Source organism: Pleurodeles waltl, chromosome 2_2 (genome assembly GCF_031143425.1).
Source record: "Pleurodeles waltl isolate 20211129_DDA chromosome 2_2, aPleWal1.hap1.20221129, whole genome shotgun sequence".
Taxonomy (NCBI): Eukaryota; Metazoa; Chordata; class Amphibia; order Caudata; family Salamandridae; genus Pleurodeles; species Pleurodeles waltl.
This window is the reverse complement of record NC_090439.1, coordinates 678,572,454-678,600,229: the sequence shown is the minus strand read 5'-3', so window position 1 is coordinate 678,600,229 and position 27,776 is coordinate 678,572,454. Positions and strand designations below refer to the sequence as shown.

Genomic DNA, 27,776 nt, shown 5'->3' with positions numbered 1-27,776 from the left:
TTATTGCAGTGATGTTTGAGGTGCTTCTTGTAGCTGTCCTCCTGAAACAAAGTATCAGGGTTACAGCTTGGCAACCAATCTGGATGCTGCAGCACCGGCTGGAAGCTCTGAGATTTTACTTTCTTTCCTTTCCTCCCTCGGGGCACTGGTGCAGAGAGACCTGAAAACGAAATCATTTTCATATGAGCAATAAAATAAGCATACAAAAAGTACTGACTACTGAAATGGGACACTAGTAAGTGTAAATACTGTAGTATCAATATAAAGAACACTGGCCATATTAATATAGATATCTAAGCAAATGAAAATAAAGAAAATAATTGAACTACTGAAAGCATTTCAGAAAGAAAGAATATACAACTTGTCCATAATAGATACATCATAAATGTTTAACTAGGTTGAGAAACATAATCAAGTGGTTTCCAAAATGTTTCATGATTAACTTTAGAGTAGTGGGAACAGAGAGGACAATTTGTCACCTTGACTTGCAAAATGTATCCAGGCTCACCACTTATGAGTACATGTCATATAGCATCTCTTCAGTTGGAAGTTATGTATTTAGATGCTGAAGAAATTAAGAAATACAGTTTTGTACTGGCTTGAGATGAAGAAATAGCAAAATATTTACATATAATAGAATATTAAATATCAGAGTAGATACCAAAAACCCGAAAAATGGTAAGCCATACTTCAGATCAAAATTTAAAAACAATAGATCAAAACATGTGTTTGAATTATGCATTACTGGTATTACAATGCCACTATAGAGAATCATGAGCTAACTTGGCCTTAAAAAGTTTAACAGAGGTTCATAAAAAATGTAAATAATAAACACATTTGATTGGTAGTGGACAGGTTACCAACCAGATATATTACATAACCACATCTGCTGCCATTGTTTGAGAAGGAGTAAGATGTGATTCCACGTTTTAATAACTTTTAATTGACTGCAAACTAACAAATAAAAAAAACTTTAAAAGTTAATTTCTTGTAGACTTGAGAAGCACATGACTAGATCTGGTAAATATGTTTAAGCACAATTCAACTTCAGGAATCTTTGTGGCAGGTAAAGCTTTTGGAAATAAAGTAAGCATACAGCTACATAAAGTTGCGCTGCACATTTACTATATCTGGCCATAGATAACCTATAGTTTTTCTGAAGATCAGCAAAAGGATAGAAAGGTATTAGCTTGCAATATGTCAGCTAAAAAAATCCTAATAATCCAAGAGGTACAATATTTGACACTGTGGGTTAATTTGATTGTTAAATACGACCCCAATGAAGGGCTCTTAGAATATATGATACCAGTATGATCTAAAACATAATTCAAAAGAGCTCCTTCCATAGCTTTTGTAACAGAAGATTTTTTTATCATGCTTTTTTAAAATTAGATGTAGTCAAAATAGCAGACAGTGGATGTGGGTAAGCAATGTTCTTCAATAGTGAGCCACATAGGAATACCTGTAGTTTTCTTAGAGAGAAAACCATACATAAACCTGGCCGTATAATAAATGTAGTATAATTATACATAGCTTCGTAGGCCTAACCCACCATTATCTTTAGTACAGTTAAGAATAACTTATTCTGGAACAAGTAATCACAATTTTAAGACGATAATGGACTCTTGTCCCGTGCTCTGCTGTCTCCGAGCCTGTTACATTCATTACATATACATAATGGTACCCGCCTTACCTGAATGGTTAACCAATGCTCGCATCTGACCATCTTCTGTTGGAGTGATAAGGTCCCAGATGAAGCTTTTGATGTTTTCATCCCCTCTGTAATGGTTCAGGCAGTAAACAAGGATCGTTCTGCAGATTGTTTCCACATCTTGTTCCATTAGCTGGCGCTTAAAACGACCATGTGAGAGGATGTCTGTCCACCGGCCCCAACTAAATCAGAAAGATAATATTCATCAAATGTGGGGCTTGCGTTTGAATGTACTCAACTTTTAGGTATTTCCATCTCTGTCTATCCACATTTTGTGAAAAAATGAAATCGCAATTGGAGTATTTCCTCGTTTATTTTACTAAAAAAGGTATACATGTACTTTAATGTCTGGTGGGTTTTAGCAGTATATGAAGCCGCAAATCTGCATCTCACATTCAATACATTAGCATTGTAATACAAAAATGTGCTCATATGCAGGTGTTAAAAGCTTCCTTAGAAACCCTCAACCCTTTGGTTTTTTTTCCTCGACCTTCCTGCATGTCAGTCCTCTCAGCTACTGGTCTGACGGCCAAGACTTACAGCACCGAGAGTCTTTAAAAAGATAAATTTTCTGTTTTTCTCAATTTGTAGAAAGAACAATAAAACAGATGGGCTACTGTCAATTATCAGCAGAAATCAGCAAAAACAGAACACTTGGAAGTGTATGTTCAATATGTGCAACTAGATTTGTATCTTTTAAATTAACACTAATGTCTAGGCCTGTAAGCCAAGATGCAGTTGGTCAACATCGGACACCCAAGAACCAGTGCCTTAGGAGGACTGCGGCACACTCATTTACATTTTCCTCAGGTGTGTGCCAGTGGTTTGACTAGAGCAGCGTATCAGTTCAAAACGTTATGCATGCACCACCTTCACGTTCTACTTCTTACCTGCAGAACTATACCACATAGGTGGCAAAGATAAACATGTCCTACCCATTCGTCTTTTACTATCTATTTCCAGGTGGTCACTTTACATTTCCTAAATTAAAACTGTAAGATCGTACTAGAGTACATAAACTTTCACAGAATGTTTGGCACTCTACTCAAACAACCCAAGTATGTATATCCAGTTTCTCTTAGGATAGGTGTTGTGAACATGAATGCATTGCACAGGCCCCTTTGCACATAACTATTATTCCATTAACGTAAGTTGTCAGTTTCAGTCTAGAGCTTTGGCATTCCACCCTGGGACATGACACTGCAGCAGCCACAAACGCACGCTAAAGAAGATACACCATATGCATCTCAGTTTACTTCATCTTAAAAATCCTCAAGCCACTTCTAAAGACTAAGGGTCTGATTAAGAGTTTGGCAGAGGGGGTTACTCCGTCATAAATGTGACGGATATCCCTTCCGTTGTATTACGATCCATTATAGCCTATGCGAATCGCAATACGGCATCACGTTTGTGACAGAGTAACCCGCCTGCCAACCTCTAAATCAGGCCCCAAATCCTTGTGCTGTTACACTTACCACATGCTGCGAACCCTGTATGGAAGCGCAATATTAACAACCACACATTTATAACTCCGTGAAATAAACTGGCCACAAAATCAAGCTCTATAGGTGAAAGTATCTTACCCATACACCAGCAGGTTCTTTTCGACTCTGAAGCACTCACTCCGTGCATAGCCATGTAACTTTTCCTGAGGCCTACGAGGCCTAGCACTTGGCTTTTCCTCAGACTCGCTTTCCAGATCTGAAAATTCCATTAACTCATCTTCTTTCACTGCGCTAAAGAGTCTAGTTTGCTTCCTTATACGTGGTGTATCTATAACCAGTGTATTCTAGCAATGAACAGAAACAGAAAACAAGATTTAAAACTGTAAACTCTAACATGCACTTCACTATAAAGACACTCCAGATTTTACATTATATACACATCAATCCAAACAGGTTGTCAACTTGAATATGCCTCTCACCCGTCCACGGATGGCATCCATGTCCAACTCTGCCTTCTTAGCCCACTTCTGCCAGAAATTGGGATCATCCAGCGAAATGTCAGTTCTGTTTCCGGATGAAACAAAGCTAGCCTGGAGCGTATGGAATTGAAGCACACGTACTTAGGGGTCACTTCTAAAAACACAGTTCTCAACTACACTCTATTCACTCTGAGTGCCTAATTTCAAATCAAAATATAGTCTGGAAACGTTAAACAGCATACACAATTTGCAAAAACTAACCAACGCATGACTGCAGAAGACTGTCAAGGAGAAAGACTAAACCCTTGAATATCAGTGGCCCAGTGTGGCGCATTCATGACATTTATAAAGTAAAAAGAAGATTTTTTTTTTATTCACTTCATTTTATATTATGAACATTTTTACCAGTTGCAATATCATAACATTCACAACACTTTAATGAGAAACTCTAGATGAATGTATAAAATTGGTGCTGGTTGTCAGCAAATGTTAGCAGTGTTTGGCTTGAAAATTGAGCCAATTCAGAAAAACATGATTGCTATACAAACGTTTAAATCTTACTGCAAGTCAGAGCCCTTCAGAAAGCCAACAGTGAGACATACAATGCTTTGGTTATACTAGGTAGAACCTAACTTAAGATGTAGAAATGGTAGCTTGCTTACATCAGATGAACACTACATTGATATCACAAATTTTATTTTATATAAATAAGGTTCAAGTATTGTTAAATGTGACTAAAGTTCACCTTTGCAAAAGTGGATCCTTTCCCCTCTGACTCTATGGTGATCGTATGAGTTCTCCTCAGGAGAATCTGATCAATGTCCTCTTCACAGAACTTGGAGCCTTCATCTTCTTCATCCATGAGGGCTCCATAGGCCCCTTTTCGAAGAAGATCCTCTATCTCTTTCTTGGAAAGCTGCTGCACCTGGAAAATAAAGACCAGGAAAGGTGCAAATAAAAGGTACTGATGAAACCAAACTGTCCATAACCTATGATGGTTAAAGATACTGAGAAACATCATACAGAGGAACATCACTGACTGGGCACAAGTGGATCGTAAACTCAAATCCAATGCTGTTGTCTTTAAGGTATTTTTCATTCTTCTGATAAAATTCAATTTCATATAACAATTCACAGTAGTCTAGTCTGAGGAAACTACTGCTATTGTTTAACTCAAATCAATCTCCACAACACACCCATCAATTTTAAGCTTTCCTTACCCCATTTGCAGCATTCTCTCTTCCGCTCATGGACTGTAGGACAGCTTTGTCAAGACCAAGCTTGAGGCTAGCTTTGTCAAACATTTCCCTTTCATATGAATTCCTGGTTATCAACCTGTAGATTTTCACAGACTTGCTCTGTCCTATTCTGTGGCATCGGGCCTGAGCCTGTAGTAAAACAAAATACAAAGTACATACACACGTTAGAGCCATTCTAAACTTAAGTCACATTACTGTGTGTTTTTAGGGACCTACAGGCATAGAAGCACATGCAGTAACGACCACTGTTGACGGTCTATACGTAAATGTGCGGAAAATTAATGTTATTTAAATACCACTGTTGAGGGTCTAGAGGGGGCTGTCTCAAGAGAGGTGAAGCCACAAATGGCCATTTGCCCTCTTCCACTGTCAAAAATAGTAAACATTTGCATACCACTATGATCTTCATACATACTGTGCTGTCATTTCAAGTGGATTAGCTATAAACTGAGCTATTTAAGCGGAACCAAAGCACAACTCATTGGTGAGAACCATAATGTGAATTGAGAAAACAAGTGCATGATTATACAGAATTATCTCCTTTTTACGGCAGTAATATGTGATTTGATCTTTGCATAGTGGTAATAAAAATCTGAAAGAATATTCTTTCCTACACTTGCTCCAAGTAACATGTTTGTTTGAAATACGTTTTCACTGGCATGGCACAAATTTAGATACACAGCCAAGCACGCCTGTAAACAAAAATGCAGTCACTCGTTTGAAAAACTGTTTACATAAAATCAAGCTAAACGAAGTGATTACATTATCAAAAAGTAGGGAAAGTCAGATACCTGAGAAACACAACTTTGACTCGCCCCAAATGCACTGCCGACATCTCCATAGACATGTACAACATTCCCAGTGACACCACTGACTAAATCGTTCATTACATTTCATACATTGGACACATTTTGAAGAGGGACAGGTGTAATTTTCCCTAATTACAGAGTGAAATTTTCCCTTTGCACATCAGTATGTGAAGTGGCTGATGTTTAATGTGTGACCTATCTACATTGGGACGTGGGGTGGGGTGGGGTGGCCAACAGGGGCTGGCAGTCTGCCATGCTAATAGGACGGTAAATGGATGAAAGAGGGGGCTGCAACCAAAAAATACAAGTAAGTGTGACAGCATTAGAAATAAAATGTAAACTGCAGGCGAATTAAGACCTGTTAATGCGATTTAGTGACCAAATGAACCCCAGATAAAAAACAGTTTGCTAGGCTTTTAATTCAAATGAACAAGTCGATTATTAATAACAGTCTGATTTTATATCATATAGATACGATTTGTTTCTAATAATAAAGTACTCATTGAATAGTGTAACTTCACAGTTGGAAGTATTAAAGTTATAGAAACTTTTTGGGGTTTAACTGGGTTTCGTTTTTACGGTTAGTGGTTTTACAGTACTACTTGTCGCATGCATAAACCCTCCGTCCTCAAACGCATTAAGAAGGGGCAGTTTGGGACAGACTGGCGGACAGCCACCGTACTTAATGTGGATTCTATAGCATCCCAATAGTGGCGGAGGACTGTGTAATCCCACATAATGTCTAAGAAGTAAGCCACAGTGCATTAGACGCAAGTCTGGTTTACTGCCCTGTTAATACGCAAGAGTCGCAGAGGAGTTGGATGCAGCGAAGGTACTAAAGTGAATCAAGCAAAACCTTGTGGTGATTACAGCTTCCCAGAGCCCCATCAAAGCCATCGCCCATCCAGTATCATCCAGATGCTGAATATCATTCTCTCATTTCTCCCTTAAAGCTGGTAACGAGTTAGGAGTATGAACTACCAGAGCCTTGAATATATAGGATATTTGGCTCCGACCAGGCAGAGGATCGACAGTCAACTTAGCTCCAAGGGAATAGCAGTCAGGCAAGTCACAGTGCTCAGCCAAGTATGGCTGGAGGATGTCAGAGCTGCAAATATTTAAAGAACTGGGAGCGTTCTAACGCAAAATCATCCCGCATCTCTTCAAATGTCTTGACCCCTGTGCCCCCTAATACATTTCTCAAGGAGGTAACAGCCAGTAAGACACAACCGCGAAACCCTCCAGTGCTGCCACCTCTGCAGTAGGGTGCCACTCTACAGAGGAACTTCACCCATTAACCTACCTTCCCCATTGAATGTCTAAGTGTGGACTTCCAGATTGTCAATACCGCCGAAGTCATGGGTGCAGCATGCAATGGCAGTCTGCCACTACAGACACTAGTGAAGCGGAAAATGGCTAACCATGATCCTGAGTTGGAGTTTATATTCCGGGTCATCCTCCGTGTCATAAATCCAGCTGTCGATAACCAATAAATGAAAGCCTGGTAGCACAAACTTATGTCAACCACTGTCAGCACCCCATCATAGGTCGACTTACAGCTTTTGGCAAATGCAAAATACCGAGGTCCACCACCTCATATGAATGAAATTAAAACAGAGTATACCTGGAGTCCCAAATGGAGTCTGAAAGGTGTCAAGGACCTCCAGAACAACTTGACTGTAGATATAAGAGTTCCTGAGATGAAGAGATCATCGGCGTAGAAGGATACCAGTTCCCCATATGCATCGGATCACGGAAAACCCAGGCTACAAGGGTGAATTTGGAGAATCTGTGCCAATGTCTCATTTGCAAGTGCAAACAATAGGACTAACAAGGGGCACCTCTGTTGGATCCTCCTTTCAAGAAGGAATGAAGTGACCCTCAGTTTTAAACGAGGTCTACCATTTATCATATATACGGCAAGTATTGCCAAGCATTGTGGGCCAAAGGAGATACGCTATAACAAGAGGAACATGCAAGTCAACGAAACAATCACAGGCCTTCTCAAAGTCTTACACCAGAACAGCTGTGGGTCTCAGAAGATGGCTAGCAACTACAAGTGAATTGTGCAACCTGCCGATATTGTGTTTCGTTGGTCTACAGGTCATAAAGCCACCTTGATCTTCAATGTTCAAATATATGATGACCGAAAGAAGTCACAGCACAATATATTTTGCTAGTATTTGGACTTCACAATGAATTAGCGAGAGTTATGTAGGGCAAACAAAGATGAGTAGGACGCCCCCCCCTTTTGGGATGGTGACTGTGTGTGACTCCTCTAGGAGCTCTGGTAGTGCAGCCAGTATCTTAAGCCTCATTTTGAAGATCCAGCAGTGGCTGCTTTAGTATGTCAGACTGGCAGCAGCAGAACTCCATGGGGAGTCTGTTGGGGCCAGGGCTTTTCCTGTGGCCAGCTGAGATACAGCCTCAATAATCTCATCTACATTGACACAGTATGGCATTAAGTAGTGGCCAGTTGTGGTAGCTGAATGGATAAAATGTAGGTGTGGAGACTTCGGCCAACAGGTCTGGGAATTTGCATGGAGTGCGGCATAATAGGCAGCAAACACATTTGCCATTCCCTCGGGGATGTATAAGTGACTCCGGATTCCTCCTCACTACGTGTCATGTGGTTAGGGGTAGCAGTACGTTGTCTAAAGCAATGAAACAAGTTTGCCTGTTTTGTTGCCATGCTCAGAACCAGTTGTGAGATGCCTGCCAGATCTTCCGAGCCTCATCAATATGTATTTAGTACTGAGGCCAGTGTGGGTGTGACACTCGTCTCCAGAGGCATCTCTCTGATATCCACTTTCTGCAGTCCGTACAGCCTGTTCGAGAGTACAGATCGCTCACAAAATCTGCCCTCGTAGGTCACAATGCATAATCTCCACCCACTCCTATACCCCCCCCTACAGATCAAAAATGCAACAAAACGGCTAATGTTAAGTACAATTCCACTTAAGAGGCACTAAACATAACAATATTATCTCTAAATACAATGAAGAAATTAGCCATGGTGCTGTTTGATATGTTAGGGTAAATAAAGTATGACTGACTTTCCTTCTCCCACCCAGTCTCCTCACTCCTGCTGCTTTCTGACCGTATCTCCCACCACAGTTCTTTCCTTTTTGGTGCCAGCCTCTCCCCTACACACCTGAGAAGTTGGACTGTGCTCTTCTCAATGAGCAGCACTGCATGGAGGATATACTGAGTAAGGTAGATCTATGCTACATAAGGTACAAATCAGCCAAGATGTTCAGTTACAACAATCAAAAACTGTGAGCTATGAGGTACAATCCTTCAACAGATGCTCAAACTATTTGTGCATCTAAAGCAACAACAGTTTTTACATCCTTAGTTTCCAATCCCATAATTTACCTCTATATCCTCTAAATGAAGTTGGGGGTGTATGGTTTGATGCTGTAAATTGTTATGGTAGTAAGCCAGTATCAGTGTGGAGGAATTACTGTATGGATATTATAGAAAAAAACAGGATAACTTTTTTGTTACTACATTGAAGACCCTAAAATAATCCAGAAAATTTAAAAAAAAGAATGTAAAACGTTAAGTGTATTTGGAAGGCAGTAATTAAGGGTTACCTTGCTATATGAATTTTACCTATGCTTATACGGCTATACAGTCTGAAATAACGCATCACCACAAAAGAAATAGTCCATGGGTGATTTAACATTTCCAGTTACTTTCTCTTACAGTTTTTCTGACTCACGACACCATATCCACTGCTAAGTACTTTCTAAGCAAGCACCTGCAAAGACCACCTTATATTAACCTGGAACTTAATGGCGAGGTAAGGACATGTAAGGCTAGTAAAGGACCTAATTATTTACCTGTAGATCGTTTTGAGGGTTCCAATCTGAATCAAAAATGATGCAGGTATCAGCAGCAGTCAGATTAATGCCCAAGCCCCCTGCTCTTGTACACAGCAGAAAGACAAATCTATCCGAATCTGGCTTTGAAAACCTGTCAATAGCTGCCTGGCGAAGATTACCCCTTACTCTCCCATCAATTCGTTCGTAAGGGTATCTGCAACAAATTAACAAAGGTATGAACAATTCTGAAGATATGTTGTAATTAGCAAAAACAATTTACGCACAAAAACCTCCCTTTTGATTTGTCAAACATTACAGACCATTAGGAAATCACATTCGGATCGACCAATGATTCCATCCAAAGTTGAAGCAATGTAGTAACAATACATTTCTACACTTCCGTTTTTATAGTAAACGACAGCATGGTCCATTGCGTACACTATCTGTATACAAATGTACACAAACTATGCAGAGCTAAGGGCATGGACAAGCCCACAGTTAGATATTAGATTACAGCATGAGCGCTTTGTACTGTTTTACAGGCCATGTACCAGTGCCCTGATAAATACAATCTTCCATTGAAGTTAAAACGGAATCGTTGCATTCATCAACGCAATTTATCGCTATTCAAGGACGTTGCAGAGTAAGGTTTGCCCACGATTCCGAATTATTTGGATTTTTAAATATCAATATATGTGCTTCATTAAACCACATTTTAAAGGCACACATCAGTCATCCGAACATGCAAAAACATGTGACAGGCAGAACAAAATGATAAAGCAAAATGTAGCTATTTGGGTGTATATTGTTGAGCATACCTTCTTTGAATGAGGTAGTCTTCCAGTATGTCCAGGCAGCGCACCATCTGGGAGAAGATGAGCACCCTGTGGCCACCAGCCTTCAGCTTTGGCAGCAGCTTGTCAATCAGTACGAGCTTGCCAGCACCCTGGATCATTGCCTGGAGCGGAAAATCTGGAGTGTCTACGCCGTGTGCTTCTCGAAATTCTTCCAAAATTTTCTCTTCAGCACCTGGAAAGATTGGAGCGCTTGAAATGAATACTGTAAGATGTTTTACATTAAAAAAAAAGAAAAAGCCTGGGAATGTGCATTAACCTTGGGACATTTTGAATATCGTTTCTATTCTTTAATGGTTCCTTGTGATAGCACAAAATAGCCACACAACTTATCTGCAATCTCCAATCACAATATTTAATTACGAATAACTTTATTAAAAGAGCATTTGCCTTTAATTACCGATTACCACATATTTTTCCTATGGTTAACGATTTTCAAAGCGCTGTAGAATTGCATGCGGAGTCTTACAATTAGTAGCAACACTCTAGCCCTCCTATCTCAAGTCACTGAATTATCTAGGGCAGCGTTTCTCACACCAGACAAAACATTCTGAAGGACTTATCTATAGTTCCTTCACACCTGGTGTAGAGGAGCATGGAGATTGGTGACACGACAAAAGAAGCCGCTTTCCCCAACTTCCTTGGTTTGGTGGGCAGAGTTTCAGAAAAATGCACAGCACTACGTTAAAGGTGACATACTCTGGCTAACAGACGGAGTTGATGGGCGGAGTTGAAATGATATTTGAGGAGCAACAACAGCAGAACCTACTATACAAATATTTATAAGATTTATAAAAAATTATGAAGTTCAACATCCAAGTAACTTATACACACGTAAATTAAACCAAACTATTTTGGGAAAAGCTCCTGCCTATCCTTACAGCTGCTAATCGGGCTATCGTTTCCTCTTTCTGTGGTCCGTTTTATATTTTTGATTCTGCTTTGCAGGTAAAAGAAGCAAAATACTAGTAGTATTCCTCATAACAGCAATAACTTATTTTAAAATTTGTGTGATGAACTTTGCCCCATTTAATTTCTCAGAAACCTAGGGCACAGAATATTGTTACTATGTGGGGATGGGAGATTAAGGCGTGGACGAATGCTCTAGCACAGTGGTTCCCAACCTTTTGACTTCTGGGGACCCCCACATTATTGGAATCCGGGACTCCCCAACTGAGTCATTACTGAAAGAAGGGGACCTAACCTGTTAATATTATTTCATTTTCTAAGCAGTTGTGGACACTTTGAGGAGGCTTCGTGGACCCCCAGGGAACCACTACTCTAGCAAAAAGGACAGAAACAGAACAGTCATTCCTATAAAGATGGCGCCAGATGTTTGGATACTAACAACGTGCAGTTGAGATGGAACAACAGTTTTTTCATTCAGTTTTATCATATCTAAGGTGGCTTGCATTTCCCTTTCACACTGGGGACACTAACTATTATTTTAGTTTAATTTAGGTCTGCATTGTACCACATTTTATATGACTAAATATATGACAGCAGAAAAATCTCAAGGCCCCTCAAGCCTACAGCCTTTGATAGGTATATAAACATATATATAAACCTGGCTGCAACTTAGTCTCCAACTTCAGGCCAACTACAACTGGCCTTTCTGTATCAGGAAGCTGAGATCATCATCTAGTGCCCTGATCAAAGTTCATGAATACTACTGTGATAAGCACTCTTTTTTACCTCAGGTGGCACCTTGCAATTAAGAGGGACAACCTAGAAACGAAAGGCAAATAACATGCATTGGGGACATGGTTACATTGGCCTTCTTCCAAATATTTTTTTTTACCTCCTACAAGTACTTTTGTGAAATGAGGTGCCACTCAAGTTTTTGCCCTTGGATTTGGCATGGACAAATAAACAAATACATCCTTATCACCACCCTCCTTCTCATGCACATGTATAACTTTGGATGGACTGAGGTAGGTGGTGGGAGGGGGGGCTCCAATTAGTAAAGTCTCAAAGACAATCTTGTCTTTGAGAAGATCATGTGTTTGCACTAAAGGTTTTTTGTCTACTTTTACTATGGCCACATAGTCTGACATCCATAATAGTGGAATTTAGGAGCCAGGAGTCAAGCTTGGAGACTGCAAACTGTTGTGCATGATCCTACCTTGCACCCCAGATAACGGACCCAAAAAGCATGACAAACTCCAGTGTGGTTCTAACTGATGGAGAAGGTGGCATGTGCAACCCTCTTGTCACTGAGGTAGCAATGATCGTTCTTCTCCTGGCTTGCTTCAGTTTGATGATCACATTTTGAATCAATGGTATCAGTAAAAAAACACAGCTTTTTTTTAATTTTTTTATTATAAACTAGTTCATCCACAGCACAGCACCTCCCCTTTCTGGCACCCCTCTCCCCCCGGGTTTTGGACACCAGGTTGTGGTCAGGCACACAGTATTCATATTCTGTGTTTGATTACTGCAACAATCTTTTCGAGATGTGGAAGACTGGTTCTAAAATGCAACCACAGATAAGCCATTTGTGACTTCGTCGGATGACTCTGGTCAGGGAATATTCTAGCTTGTTCAGAATTCCCTGCAGTGGGATTATCAGAGAAAGGTTTCTCACAATGACTCATAACAACATGTTGCTATCCTCCCTGAGAAATCCTAAATCTCGCTGTCCTCAATACTTCTCCAAATAGTACACTGTTGGTGTATTGTCCATATTTCTCAGCATCCAGCTGGCCACAATGGTTTTCCAGCCTGGTGAACTGCCCTCAGCAGAACCTATTTGTGATACTAATCTCCTAAACTAATCATGTTTTTATTAAACAAATCTAGGACAACATAAGTTCCAGACACTGTGTGCAGCTTGGGAGGAACTTCAAAGATTTTTTATTTTTTTTTACCCAGAGCATTTCCCAAGCACCGATGAACAAATGTTTTGTACGCTTCTACAGGAGGAGTTTAATTGTTCTTTAAATGGATTTCTTTATCGTACATTTTTACTTAACATGTATAAATGCAATAATTTGTCTTCAAAACAGCATTCTGCTGCCAAATACCTCATTCTACGTAATCTAGAACCAACGTATAATTCAAATATAGTTAAACTACAATAACTATAGGTACTTTTCCTGACGAATACATTGCAACAAGAAATTTCGGGCATAGAGTTCACTACCATACATTATGGAACATATCTACGTCTCAATATTTTTTAACGCAACCTATGTGTGTTTGTGTATATATATATATATATATATGGAAAATGTCACTTACCCAGTGTACATCTGTTCGTGGCATTAGTCGCTGCAGATTCACATGCTGTGCACAGTCCGCCGTCTGGTGTTGGGCTCGGAGTGTTACAAGTTGTTTTTCTTCGAAGAAGTCTTTTCGAGTCACGAGACCGAGGGACTCCTCCCACTTCGGTTCCATTGCGCATGGGCGTCGACTCCATCTTAGATTGTTTTCCCCGCAGAGGGTGAGGTAGGAGTCGTGTATGCTAGTAATAGTGCCCATGCAATGGAATGAATATGTATGTACAAAATAAAGGTTAAAGTAATATATTTACAAATGTACACATGTTGAAGATCTACTTCTAAACAGCTACAGGCTCCCGGGGAGGTGGGTGGGCGCATGTGAATCTGCAGCGACTAATGCCACGAACAGATGTACACTGGGTAAGTGACATTTTCCGTTCGGTGGCATGTGTAGCTGCAGATACACATGCTGTGCATAGACTAGTAAGCAGTTATCTCCCCAAAAGCGGTGGTTCAGCCTGTAGGAGTTGAAGTAGTTTGAAATAAAGTTCTTAGTACAGCTTGACCTACTGTGGCTTGTTGTGCAGATAACACATCTACACAGTAGTGCTTAGTAAATGTATGAGGCGTAGACCATGTTGCTGCCTTACATATTTCGTTCATTGGAATATTTCCTAAAAGGCCATAGTAGCACCTTTCTTTCTGGTTGAGTGTGCCTTTGGTGTAATAGGCAGCTCTCTCTTTGCTTTAAGATAGCAGGTTTGAATGCACCTAACTATCCATCTAGCAATGCCTTGTTTTGAAATAGGATTTCCTGTATGAGGTTTTTGAAAGGCAATAAATAGTTGTTTTGTCTTTCTAATTAGTTTTGTTCTGTCAATGTAGTACATTAGTGCTCTTTTGATGTCTAATGTATGTAGTGCTCTTTCAGCTACGGAATCTGGCTGTGGGAAGAACACTGGTAATTCTACTGTTTGATTTAAGTGGAACGGTGAGACAACCTTTGGTAAGAATTTTGGATTTGTTCTTAGAACTATTTTATTTTTATGTATTTGAATAAATGGTTCTTGTATGGTAAATGCCTGAATCTCACTCACTCTTCTTAGAGATGTGATGGCAATGAGAAATGCAACTTTCCACGTTAAGTATTGCATTTCACAAGAATGCATGGGCTCGAAAGGTGGACCCATGAGTCTTGTTAAGACAATGTTGAGGTTCCATGAAGGAACAGGTGGTGTCCTTGGTGGTATAATTCTCTTTAGGCCTTCCATAAACGCTTTAATGACTGGTATTCTGAATAGTGAAGTTGAGTGAGTAATTTGCAGGTAAGCAGATATTGCGGTGAGATGTATCTTTATGGAAGAAAAAGCTAGATTAGATTTTTGCAAATGTAGTAAATATCCTACTACATCTTTTGGAGATGCGTGTAATGGTTGAATTTGATTGTTATGGCAGTAACAAACAAATCTTTTCCATTTATTTGCATAGCAGTGTCTAGTGGAAGGTCTTCTTGCTTGTTTTATGACCTCCATACATTCCTGTGTGAGGTCTAAGTGTCCGAATTCTAGGATTTCAGGAGCCAGATTGCTAGATTCAGCGATGCTGGGTTTGGATGCCTGATCTGTTGCTTGTGTTGTGTTAACAGATCTGGTCTGTTGGGTAGCTTGACATGAGGTACTACTGACAGGTCTAGTAGTGTTGTGTACCAAGGTTGTCTTGCCCACGTTGGTGCTATTAGTATGAGTTTGAGTTTGTTTTGACTCAATCTGTCTACTAGATATAGAAGGAGAGGGAGAGGGGGAAAAGCGTACGCAAATATCCCTGACCAGTTCATCCATAGAGCATTGCCTTGGGATCGCTGGTGTGGGTACCTGGATGCGAAGTTTTGGCATTTTGAGTTTTCTTTTGTTGCAAATAGGTCTATTTGGGGTGTTCCCCAAATTTGAAAGTTAAGTGTTCAGTATTTGGGGGTGAATTTCCCATTCGTGGATTTGTTGGTGATCTCGAGAGAGATTGTCTGCTAGCTGGTTTTGGATCCCTGGAATAAATTGTGCTATTAGGCGAATGTGGTTGTGAATCGCCCAATGCCATATTTTTTGTGTTAGGAGACACAACTGTGTTGAGTGTGTCCCCCCTTGTTTGTTTAAATAATACATTGTTGTCATGTTGTCTGTTTTGACAAGAATGTATTTGTGGGTTATCATGGGCTGAAATGCTTTTAGCGCTAGAAATACTGCTAACAGTTCTACGTGATTTATGTGAAACTGCCTTTGATGTATGTCCCATTGTCCTTGGATGCTGTGTTGATTGAGGTGTGCTCCCCACCCCGTCATGGAAGCATCGGTTGTTATGACGTATTGTGGCACTGGGTCTTGGAAAGGCCGCCCTTTGTTTAAATTTGTACTGTTCCACCATAGAAGCGAGATGTATGTTTGGCGGTCTATCAACACCAGATCTAGAAGTTGACCCTGTGCATGTGACCATTGTGATGCTAGGCACTGTTGTAAGGGCCGCATGTGTAACCTTGCTTTTGGGACAATGGCTATGCATGAAGACATCATGCCTAGGAGTTTTAATACCATTTTTGCTTGTATCTTTTGTGTTGGATACATGGCCTGTATTACCTTGTGAAATGTTTGAACCCTTTGTGGACTTGGAGTGGCTATCCCTTCTGTTGTGTTGATTGTCGCTCCTAAGTATTGCTGTGTTTGGCACGGCAAAAGGTGTGACTTTGCATAGTTGATGGAGAAACCTAGCTTGTGAAGGGTCTGTATGACATACTTTGTGTGATATGAACACTTTGTTAGCGTGTTGGTTTTGATTAACCAGTCGTCTAAGTAAGGGAACACGTGTATTTGCTGCCTTCTGATATGTGCAGCTACTACTGCTAGGCATTTTGTAAAGACTCTTGGCGCGGTTGTTATTCCGAATGGCAACACTTTGAATTGGTAATGTATTCCTTTGAATACGAACCTTGGGTATTTCCTGTGTGACAGATGTATCGGTATATGGAAATACGCATCTTTTAGGTCTAATGTTGTCATGTAGTCTTGCTGTTTGAGCAGCGGGATTACGTCTTGTAATGTGACCATGTGAAAGTGGTCTGATTTGATGTAGGTATTTAGTGTTCTGAGATCTAGTATTGGTCTCAGAGTTTTGTCCTTTTTTGGTATTAGAAAGTACAGTGAGTAAACTCCTGAGTTTTTCTGTAGACTTGGTACTAATTCTATTGCGTCCTTTTGCAGTAATGCTTGAACTTCTAGTCCTAGAAGATCTATATGCTGTTTTGACATATTGTGTGTTTTCGGTGGGACGTTTGGAGGGAATTGGAGAAATTCTATGCAATAACCATGCTGGATAATTGCTAAGACCCAAGTGTCTGTTATTTCCTCCCAAGATTTGTAGAACTGGCTTAGTCTTCCCCCCACTGGTGTTGTGTGAAGGGGTTGTGTGACTTGTGAGTCACTGTTTATTTTGAGGGGTTTTGGGACCTTGAAATTTTCCCCGATTTCTTGGGAATTGGCCTCCTTTGTATTGTCCCCGAAAACGTCCCCTTTGATATTGTCCATGGTAGGTAGGTGGTCTTGTTTGTAAGGTGTTGGTTTCTGTGGGTTGACCTCGAAACCCTCCCCTAAAAGGTGTTTTCCGAAATGTGCCTCTGCTCTGCGGGGAGTACAGTGCGCCCATGGCTTTGGCTGTATCGGTGTCCTTTTTTAGTTTTTCAATGGCAGTGTCCACCTCCGGCCCAAACAATTGCTGTTCATTAAACGGCATATTGAGCACAGCCTGTTGTATTTCAGGTTTGAACCCAGATGTACGCAGCCATGCGTGCCTCCTTATTGTGACTGCAGTGTTTGTCCGTGCAGCTGTATCCGCTGCATCCATGGAAGGCCGTATCAGATTGTTCGAGATACTTTGTCCCTCTTCCACCGCCTGTTGCGCTCTTTTTTGGAGCTCTTTGGGTAGGTGTTCGATGAGATGTTGCATTTCATCCCAATGAGCCCTGTCGTATCTCGCCAAGAGTGCTTGCAAGTTGGCGATACGCCACTGATTTGCTGCTTGTGCTGCAACCCTTTTTCCCGCTGCATCAAATTTGCGGCTCTCCTTGTCCGGAGGTGGTGCGTCGCCTGATGTATGCGAGTTGGCTCTCTTACGAGCTGCCCCCACAACTACTGAGTCCGGTGTCAGTTGTGTTGTAATAAATATAGGGTCTGTGGGTGGTGCCTTATATTTTTTCTCCACCCTTGGAGTTATAGCTCTGCCTTTAACTGGCTCCTGAAATATTTGTTTCGAGTGCCTTAGCATTCCTGGGAGCATGGGAAGGCTTTGATAATGGCTATGGGTGGAGGACAAGGTGTTAAAGAGGAAGTCATCCTCAATAGGCTCCGAATGTAGTGATACATTATGGAATTCAGCTGCCCTAGCGACCACCTGTGCATATGATGTACTGTCCTCAGGTGGTGACGGTTTAGTTGGGTACGACTCTGGGCTATTGTCTGATACTGGGGCGTCGTAGAGGTCCCACGCATCTGGATCATCCTGGCTCATTGTGGTATGAGCTGAGGAGTGTGTTAATGGTGGAGTTTGCGCCGGTGATGCAGGAGTTGATGGTGGTGGAGAAGGTGGTGGAGTTACTTTCTTCATCACCTTTGCTTGTGGTTGCTTGTCTCCTTGTTGGAAGGCAAGTTTCCTTTTGATTTTGATTGGGGGAAGAGTGCTGATCCTCCCAGTATCTTTTTGAATAAAGAGCCGCTTTTGCGTGTGATCTGGCTCTATTGTTAGTAATTCCTCTTCAAATCTGTGTTTTTTCATTTGAGAGGACAGTCCTTGTTCCTCTGAGTAGGAACTGATTCTCGGTTCGGATGCCGGATGTTTCGGCACCGAAACCTTTTCTACTGATTTTTTCGGCTCCGACAAAATCTTTTTTCTTTTGTGCGTCGTGCCCTCTTGGTGCGACCAATCTCGGTGCCGCTGTCTCGGTGCCGAATGTTTTCTGCGGCACCCTCTCGGGCCCGAGAGTGCTGCGTGCCTGTATCTCGACCGGAGCCGGATGACTTCGGCACCAGCCCGCCCTTTTTCGGTGCCGATGGACGGTCACCTACTTTTCGGGTTAAGCCATGGCCTGTTGGCGGTGGCGTCCCCTGGGCTTTGTCAGTCTTTTCGTGAGCCTTTTGTTTTGACGTCTTACTCACGGTTGACGTTTCTTCGGCGTTGAGTTCTTCGGAATCCGACTCGTGGATGGAGAAAGTTTCTTCTTCCTCCTCCTCGAACCGTTGTTGTCCTGTCGGCGTGGACGCCATCTGCAATCTCCTGGCTCTTCGGTCTCTGAGCGTTTTCCTCGACCGAAACGCGCGACAGGCTTCGCACGTATCCTCCTTGTGCTCGGGGGACAGGCACAAGTTACAGACCAAATGTTGATCCGTATAGGGATATTTATTATGGCATTTAGGACAGAATCGGAACGGGGTCCGTTCCATCAGTCTTGAAGTCGCACGCGGTCGGGCCGACCAGGCCCAGACGGGGGATCGAAATTACCCCGAAGGGCCACCGGAGCTCTTCAAGATTCGGTGTCGATTTGTTCTAACTAACCCGATACCGAACGAAACAATACCGACGAATTTTTCCGAGATTCTGACTAACTTTCCGACCCGAACACAGAGCGAAAAGGAACACGTCCGAACCCGATGGCGGAAAAAAAACAATCTAAGATGGAGTCGACGCCCATGCGCAATGGAACCGAAGTGGGAGGAGTCCCTCGGTCTCGTGACTCGAAAAGACTTCTTCGAAGAAAAACAACTTGTAACACTCCGAGCCCAACACCAGACGGCGGACTGTGCACAGCATGTGTATCTGCAGCTACACATGCCACCGAACATATATATATATATGGAAAATGTCACTTACCCAGTGTACATCTGTTCGTGGCATGGGACGCTGCAGATTCACATGCTTTGCACATCCCGCCATCTAGTGTTGGGCTCGGAGTGTTACAAGTTGTTTTTCTTCGAAGAAGTCTTTTTCGAGTCACGAGATCGAGGGACTCCTCCCCTTTCGGCTCCATTGCGCATGGGCATCGACTCGATCTTAGATTGTTTTCCCCGCAGAGGGTGAGGTAGGAGTTGTGTATTATGGTAATAGTGCCCATGCAATGGAGTAAGTATGTATGTACATAATTGGTTTAAAGTGATATATTTACAAATTTACAAATGTTCAAGATCAACTTCAAACGGCTACAGACTCCCGGGGAGGCGGGCGCATGTGAATCTGCAGCGTCTCATGCCACGAACAGATGTACACTGGGTAAGTGACATTTTCCGTTCAATGGCATGTGTAGCTGCAGATACACATGCTTTGCAGACTAGTAAGCAGTTATCTCCCCAAAAGCGGTGGTTCAGACTGTAGGAGTTGAAGTTGTTTGGAACAAAGTTCGTAGTACTGCTTGTCCTACTGTGGCTTGTTGTGTGATTAACACGTCCACGCAGTAGTGTTTGGTAAACGTATGAGGCGTAGACCATGTGGCTGCCTTACATATTTCAGTCATTGGAATGTTTCCTAGAAAGGCCATGGTAGCACCTTTCTTTCTAGTTAAGTGTGCCTTTGGTGTTATAGGCAGTTCTCTTTTTGCTTTGAGATAACAGGTTTGAATGCATTTAACTATCCATCTAGCAATGCCTTGTTTGGATATTGGGTTTCCTGTCTGAGGTTTTTGGAAAGCAACAAACAATTGTTTGGTTTTTCGAATTTGTTTTGTTCTGTCAATGTAGTACATTACCGCTCTTTTGATGTCTAATGTATGTAGAGCTCTTTCAGCTACAGAATCCGGCTCTGGAAAGAACACTGGTAGTTCCACTGTTTGATTCAAGTGGAACGGTGATTTGACTTTTGGTAAGAACTTAGGATTTGTTCGTAAAACTACTTTATGCTTGTGTATTTGAATAAAGGGTTCTTGTATGGTAAATGCTTGTATCTCACTTACTCTTCTTAGAGATGTGATGGCAATTAGAAATGCTACTTTCCATGTTAAGTATTGTATCTCACATGAGTGCATGGGTTCAAACGGTGGACCCATGAGCCGTGTTAAGACAATGTTAAGGTTCCACGAAGGAACTGGTGGCGTCCTTGGTGGGATAATTCTTTTCAGACCCTCCATAAAAGCCTTTATGACTGGGATCCTAAATAATGATGTTGAATGCGTAATTTGCAGATAAGCTGAAATAGCGGTGAGATGAATTTTAATAGATGAAAAAGCTAGCTTTGACTTTTGTAAGTGCAGTAGGTAGCTGACGATGTCTTTAGCAGATGCGTGTAAGGGTTGTATTTGTTTATTATGGCAGTAATAAACAAATCTTTTCCACTTATTTGCATAGCAATGTCTTGTGGTTGGTTTCCTAGCTTCTTTTATGACCTCCATACATTCTTGTGTGAGGTCCAGATGTCCGAATTCTAAGACTTCAGGAGCCAAATTGCTAGATTCAGCGATGCTGGATTTGGGTGTCTGATCTGTTTGTGTTGGGTTAACAGATCTGGTCTGTTTGGTAGTTTGACATGAGGCACTACTGAGAGGTCTAGTAGTGTTGTATACCAGGGTTGTCTTGCCCAAGTTGGTGCTATTAGTATGAGTTTGAGTTTGTTTTGACTCAATTTGTTTACCAGATATGGAAGGAGTGGGAGAGGGGGAAAAGCGTACGCAAATATCCCTGACCAACTCATCCATAACGCATTGCCCTGAGACTGATCCTGTGGGTATCTGGATGCGAAGTTTTGGCATTTTGCGTTTTCTTTTGTTGCAAATAGGTCTATTTGTGGTGTTCCCCATCTTTGGAAGTAGGTGTTTAGTATTTGTGGGTGAATCTCCCATTCGTGGATCTGCTGGTGATCCCGAGAGAGATTGTCTGCTAACTGATTCTGAATCCCTGGAATACTGTGCTATTAGGCGAATGCGGTTGTGAATCGCCCAATGCCATATTCTTTGTGCCAGGAGACACAACTGTGTTGAGGGTGTTCCTCCTTGTTTGTTCAGATAATACATGGTTGTCATGTTGTCTGTTTTGACAAGAATGTGTTTGTGTCTTATTATAGGTTGAAATGCTTTCAACGCTAGAAACACTGCCAGTAGTTCCAAGTGATGTATGTGAAACTGTCTCTACTGAGTGTCCCATTGTCCTTGGATGCTGTGTTGGTTGAGGTGTGCTCCCCACCCTATCATGGAGGCATCTGTCGTTATTACGTATTGAGGCACTGGGTCTTGGAAAGGCCGCCCTTGGTTTAAATTTATATTGTTCCACCATTGAAGCGAGGTGTATGTTTGGCGGTCTATCAACACTAGATCTAGAAGTTGACCCTGTGCCAGTGACCATTGTGATGCTAGGCACTGTTGTAAGGGCCACATGTGCAATCTTGCGTTTGGGACAATGGCTATGCATGAGGACATCATGCCTAGTAGTTTCATCACCATCTTGACTTGTATCTTTTGTTTTGGATACATGGTCTGTACTACATTGTGAAATGCCTGTACCCTTTGCGGACTTGGAGTGTCAATCCCTTTTGTTGTGTTGATTGTCGCCCCTAAGTATTGCTGTGTTTGACACGGCTGAAGGTGTGACTGTGTAGTTGAGTGAGAAACCTAGTTTGTGGAGGGTTTCTATGACATACTTTGTGTGTTGTGAACCCCGTTCTTGCGTGTTGGTTTTGATTAACGAATCGTCTAGGTACGGGAACACATATTTGCTGCCTTCTGATATGAGCAGCTACTACTGCCAGGCATTTTGTAAAAACTCTTGGCGCAGTTGTTATCCCGAATGGCAACACTTTGAATTGGTAATGTACCCCTTGGAATACAAACCTTAAGTACTTTCTGTGTGAAGGATGTATCGGTATATGGAAGTATGCATCCTTTAGGTCTAGTGTTGTCATGTAGTCTTGTTGTTTGAGCAGTGGGATTACGTCCTGTAATGTCACCATGTGAAAGTGATCTGATTTGATGTAGGTATTTAATGTTCTGAGATCTAATATGGGTCTTAGAGTCTTGTCCTTTTTGGTTACGAGAAAGTACAGAGAGTAAACTCCTGTTCTTTTCTGTTGAATTGGTACTAATTCTATTGCTCCTTTTTGTAGCAACGCTTGGACCTCTAGTCCTAGAAGATCCATGTGTTGTTTTGACATATTGTGTGTTTTCGGTGGGACGTTTGGAGGGAATTTGTGAAATTCTATGCAATAACCATGCTGTATAATTGCTAGGACCCAAGTGTCTGTAGTTATTTCCTCCCAATGTTTGTAAAACTTGGTTAATCTTCCCCCCCACAGGTGTTAGGGATTTGTGACTTGGAAGTCACTGCTTGTTTTGAGGAGTTTTGGGACTTTGGAACTTTCCTCTACTCTTTTGGAATTGTCCCCCTCTATATTGTCCCCGAAAACTTCCCCGCTGATATTGGCTCTGATAAGTGGGCCTTGTTTGTGAGGTTGTGGGTTCTGTAGTTTGTCCTCGAAACCCTCCTTTAAACCGAGTTTTGCGAAATGTGCCTCTGCTCTGTGGGGAGGAGAGTGCGCCCATGGCTTTGGTCGTATCAGTGTCTTTTTTAAGTTTTTCGATAGCAGTGTCCACCTCCGGCCCAAACAACTGCTGTCCGTTAAAAGGCATATTAAGCACGGCTTGTTGTATTTCCGGCTTGAATCCTGACTTACGCAACCATGCGTATCTCCTTATGGTTACTGCTGTATTTACTGTCCTAGCAGCTGTATCTGCTGCATCCATTGCTGACCGTATCTGATTATTTGAGATACTTTGTCCTTCTTCCACCACTTGTTGTGCCCTCTTCTGGAACTCCTTGGGTAAGTGTTCAATGAAATGTTGCATTTCGTCCCAATGAGCCCTATCATATCTTGCCAGCAGTGCCTGTGAGTTGGCAATACGCCATTGGTTGGCAGCTTGTGCTGCAACCCTTTTCCCCGCAGCGTCGAACTTGCGACTCTCCTTGTCTGGAGGTGGTGCGTCTCCTGAGGTGTGAGAGTTTGCTCTCTTGCGAGCTGCCCCTACTACCACAGAGTCTGGTGTTAATTGCTGCGTGATATATACAGGGTCTGTTGGCGGTGGCTTGTACTTTTTTTTCTTCTCTTGGAGTTATGGCCCTGCCCTTCACAGGCTCCTGAAACACCTGTTTGGAGTGTTTTAGCATTCCAGATAGCATAGGTAAGCTTTGATATTGGCTATGAGTGGAGGATAGTGCATTAAACAAAAATTCATCCTCAATAGGTTCTGCGTGCAAGGTAACGTTATGAAATGCAGCTGCTCTTGACACCACCTGTGTATAAGCTGTACTGTCCTCAGGTGGCGACGGCCTCGCTGGGTAACAAGTCTGGGCTGTTATCTGACACTGGCGCATCATAAAGATCCCATGCGTCGGGATCATCCTGACTCATTCCAGTATGAGTTGGGGATTGCATAAGTGGTGGAGTGGCTACCGGTGATGTGTGCGTTGATGGTGGTGGGGATGGTGGCCATGTTGTTTGTTTTGCCACCTTTGCCTGTGGCTGTTTGTCCTTTTCTTGAAAGGCAAGTCTTCTTTTCATCCTAATTGGGGGAAGAGTACTTATCTTCCCTGTGTCCTTTTGGATGTGGAGCCTTCTCTGGGTGTAGTCTGGCTCCATTGACTGTAGTTCTTGTCCGAACTTATGTCCTTGCATTTGGGAGGACAGTCCCTGTTCCTCTGTGTAGGAACCTGATTTCGGTTCCGAGGCTGGATGTTTCGGAATAGAAACCTTTTCGCTAGCCTTTTTCGGCTCCGACGACACCAACTTTATTTTCGCAATCCCGCTCTCTCGGTGCCGACTTGTTTCGGTACCGCTCTCTCAGTGCCGAACTTGCTCGGACCCGCTGTCTCGGGCTCGAGTTTGCTGTGTGCCGGTATATCGGAGTCGGATGACTTCGACACATGCGTGCCCTTTTTCGGTGCCGATGGTCGGTCACCTATTTTTCGGGTTAAGCCATGGCCTGCTGGCGGTGGCGTCCCCTGGGCTTTTGTGGTCTTCTCGTGAGTTTTGTGTGTCGACGTCTTACTCACGGTTTTAGGCGTCTCTTCGGGATCGAGCTCTTCTGAGTCCGAGTCCTGGATGGAAAAGGTTTCTTCTTCCTCCTCCAAGCGTGTTTGTCCTGTCGGCGCAGACGCCATTTGCAGTCTTCTTGCTCTTCGGTCTCTTAGTGTCTTCCTCGACCGAAACGCTCGACAGGCTTCACAAGTATCTTCTTTGTGTTCTGGAGACAAACACAAGTTACAGACCAGGTGCTGATCTGTATACGGATACTTGTTGTGGCATTTGGGGCAGAAGCGGAATGGGGTCCGTTCCATCAGCCTTGAAGAGACACGTGGTCGGGCCGACCAGGCCCCGACGGGGGATCAAAAAAAAACCCGAAGGGCCACCGGAGCTCTTCAAAAGTCAGTGTTGATCTGTTGTAACTAACCCAATACCGAACGCAAACAATACCGTCGAATTTTCCGAGATTCTAACTATCTTTCCGAACCGAAACACGGAGCGAAAAGGAACACGTCCGAACCCGATGGCGGAAAAAAAACAATCTAAGATGGAGTCGACGCCCATGCGCAATGGAGCCGAAAGGGGAGGAGTCCCTCGATCTCGTGACTCGAAAAAGACTTCTTCGAAGAAAAACAACTTGTAACACTCCGAGCCCAACACTAGATGGCGGGATGTGCAAAGCATGTGTATCTGCAGCTACACATGCCATCGAACATATATATATATATTATTCATGTGGCAATAGCAAGGCCGTTTAACATCAGGAGGGGATATATATCGCCAATTCGGAGGGATCACACTGGCAAAAAACAAACTTGTTATTTTGTATGCCAGAAATAAAAGGACATTAGAAAATGTTTATTATTTAAGATAAGCTCAGCTTTTGATTTGGTGAAGTCTAAAGCTATTTAAACTGAGGAGCTGTATGCCAAAAAAAATCTTTAACGACAATGGCTTGTCAGAACTCCAGTGATTATGAAACCCAGCCATTTTCATTCAGGTTTCAATTTTATTACATTAATACTGCCACTTCATAATAGGAAATGTATTCTTGGAGAAGAACTGTGCCACCAGTCTTCACACTGCAGTTGAAGATGACATGGGCTACCCAAAGGCAAACCAGACATGCACGCATGCATGCTTTGTTATTGCCCATAGCTCAATTTGCATGGCCTTTATTACACATAGGGAGCACTTTCCTCATTTGTGCCATGGTGCACTGTTAAATAGGTGTGCCGTGTGCAAACAGGAAAAGTGTGCCCTACTACAGAGAACGTGATGCTTTCAGGGCAGCCGGGAGCTCATGCTGCCCTGGTGGCACCACATTCAGGTGAGATAGAGCAGCTGCTTCAAAACTAGTAAATTTTTTACTGCGCAAACACCATTCCTCCTACACATTGAGGGATCAGAAATCCCATTGCAGGCTAGTGTAGAGTGACTGCACCAGTCTGCAAGGTGATGTCTGGAGAGTCCATGGGACCCCTTTTCTCCCTCCAGAGGATTGCCATCAGAAGGTGCACTGACACTGCGCCACCTTTTTCTGGCAAACTTTCAGAGCACCTCCTGACAGCATCTTTGCCTTTGCACCTGCAGCCATTATATGGTGTGGGCAGAGAGGCAAAGAGATTCCCTTATTTGCAGTGGGTCGTAAACCCATGGAAAGGAGGGAATGCCCTCTTGAGATAGTGCTGGCGCTACATGTACGTCTGCGCTATCTGTATTACACGAGGGGCTGCACAAGCATCTGCGGCCCCTTCTGTAATACCAAAGTGCCCTAGGAGCACAGAAAGGGGAGGGTGGTGGCACATGCTCACTGTACTCCCACAGACACCTACTGAAATACTGCCCCATCTCTGGTCCCTTGGCTTTAGGTTTATTTATTCAATACACTGCTCTGGTTTGGAAGTTGTGCTTGCTACCTAAGCCAGATTCTGAAAAGGGGGAGGTCCGACATGAAAGACTCAGAGCCTGAGGAGTATCAACTGACGTTAATCATAAGGGGGAAATTCTGCTGCCAGTGGCAGCTCTTCCAAGTATTTGGTTTTCGCAATTTCCTATGCAAATGCCTTAAGCTTTTCACCACCACCATTGAAACAAGGCAGGCTGAGACGGACAGCAAGGAGTGCAGAAATAATGAATACATTAATAAAGAAGGCTTATTTTTGCCAAATAAAACAGCTGCTGCCCAGATATAGTTTCCTAGAGTACCCCATACCTGCCTGTGAGACAGAATGAGGAAATTGTTTTAGGGCAGTCATTCAACGGTAAGTCACTATTTGTAACTGTGCCTGAAAAGTAGGTAAAGTATACTTGCCTTCCCCCTCATCTGTACCTGAGAACACTTTGTATACAACTCTCCAAAGTGTACTTTCCACCTGAATAGAGAGGGGTCTGTCACTACTCTCTGAGAGGGTGTTGTCATTGGAATCTAACAACCTTCATAATTTTTTCATTATTGATCTACAATGGGAAAGAAGAACAAGTTACTTACCTTCGGTAAATTTTTCTGGTGGATACAGTATCTACCTGTGGATTCCTCACCTTATGAATTCTCTCAATGTGCCAGCATTCGACAAACGTTTTTCCTAGCACCCCACGTTGACGAGGACGTCACAATTGCACGGCTCCGCATGCAACTCCGTCTGAAGTCATTGTGGCAATAAGAAGTCCTCGCCAGCGTGCTGACGTCAGTTTCAAAATTTTTTACGTGCCTTTGAGGCGAACAGGTGAATACCAACCTCACAAGAACAATATATACCAATCCAAATACAAATATAAACCACAATATTTGTTTATATAGAAACACCAAAAACATATATACATGTATAATAAAAGAAGTCTTGGCATGACCAGACAGGCAACGAATGAGGAGGTGGGTGGGACTGTGAGGAATCCACAGGTAGCTACTGTATCCACCAGAAAAAAAAGTTACCAAAGGTAAGTAAGTTGTTCTTCTGAAGGATACAATTACCTGTGGATTCCTCACCTTATGAATAGAATCCCAAAGCAGTCCCGCACTCTGAGGTGGGTGCCTGGCTGGTAAACCAAGAAATACTGCAAAACAGAATGTGCAAAATGGACGTCCCTCCTAACTTCCTAGTCCAAGCAATAATGCTTTGCAAAAGTGTGGAGGAAAG

At 42.5% G+C, this 27,776-nt stretch overlaps 1 protein-coding gene across 4 annotated transcripts in view; it reads right to left on the bottom strand.

Annotated features, from left to right (window-relative positions):
- Window positions 1-27,776, bottom strand: part of CHD7 (chromodomain helicase DNA binding protein 7) — a 552,230-nt gene that overhangs the window by 43,480 nt on the left and 480,974 nt on the right. For all 4 annotated transcript variants that reach the window (XM_069220233.1, XM_069220235.1, XM_069220234.1 and 1 more), the window contains 8 exons: window positions 10,352-10,562; window positions 9,552-9,747; window positions 4,856-5,023; window positions 4,381-4,560; window positions 3,636-3,746; window positions 3,295-3,500; window positions 1,694-1,893; window positions 1-160 (listed from right to left, as the gene is read on the bottom strand). In XM_069220233.1, coding sequence (XP_069076334.1) covers window positions 1-160; window positions 1,694-1,893; window positions 3,295-3,500; window positions 3,636-3,746; window positions 4,381-4,560; window positions 4,856-5,023; window positions 9,552-9,747; window positions 10,352-10,562 — 1,432 coding nt within the window. The remainder of the gene's footprint in view (window positions 161-1,693; window positions 1,894-3,294; window positions 3,501-3,635; window positions 3,747-4,380; window positions 4,561-4,855; window positions 5,024-9,551; window positions 9,748-10,351; window positions 10,563-27,776) is intronic.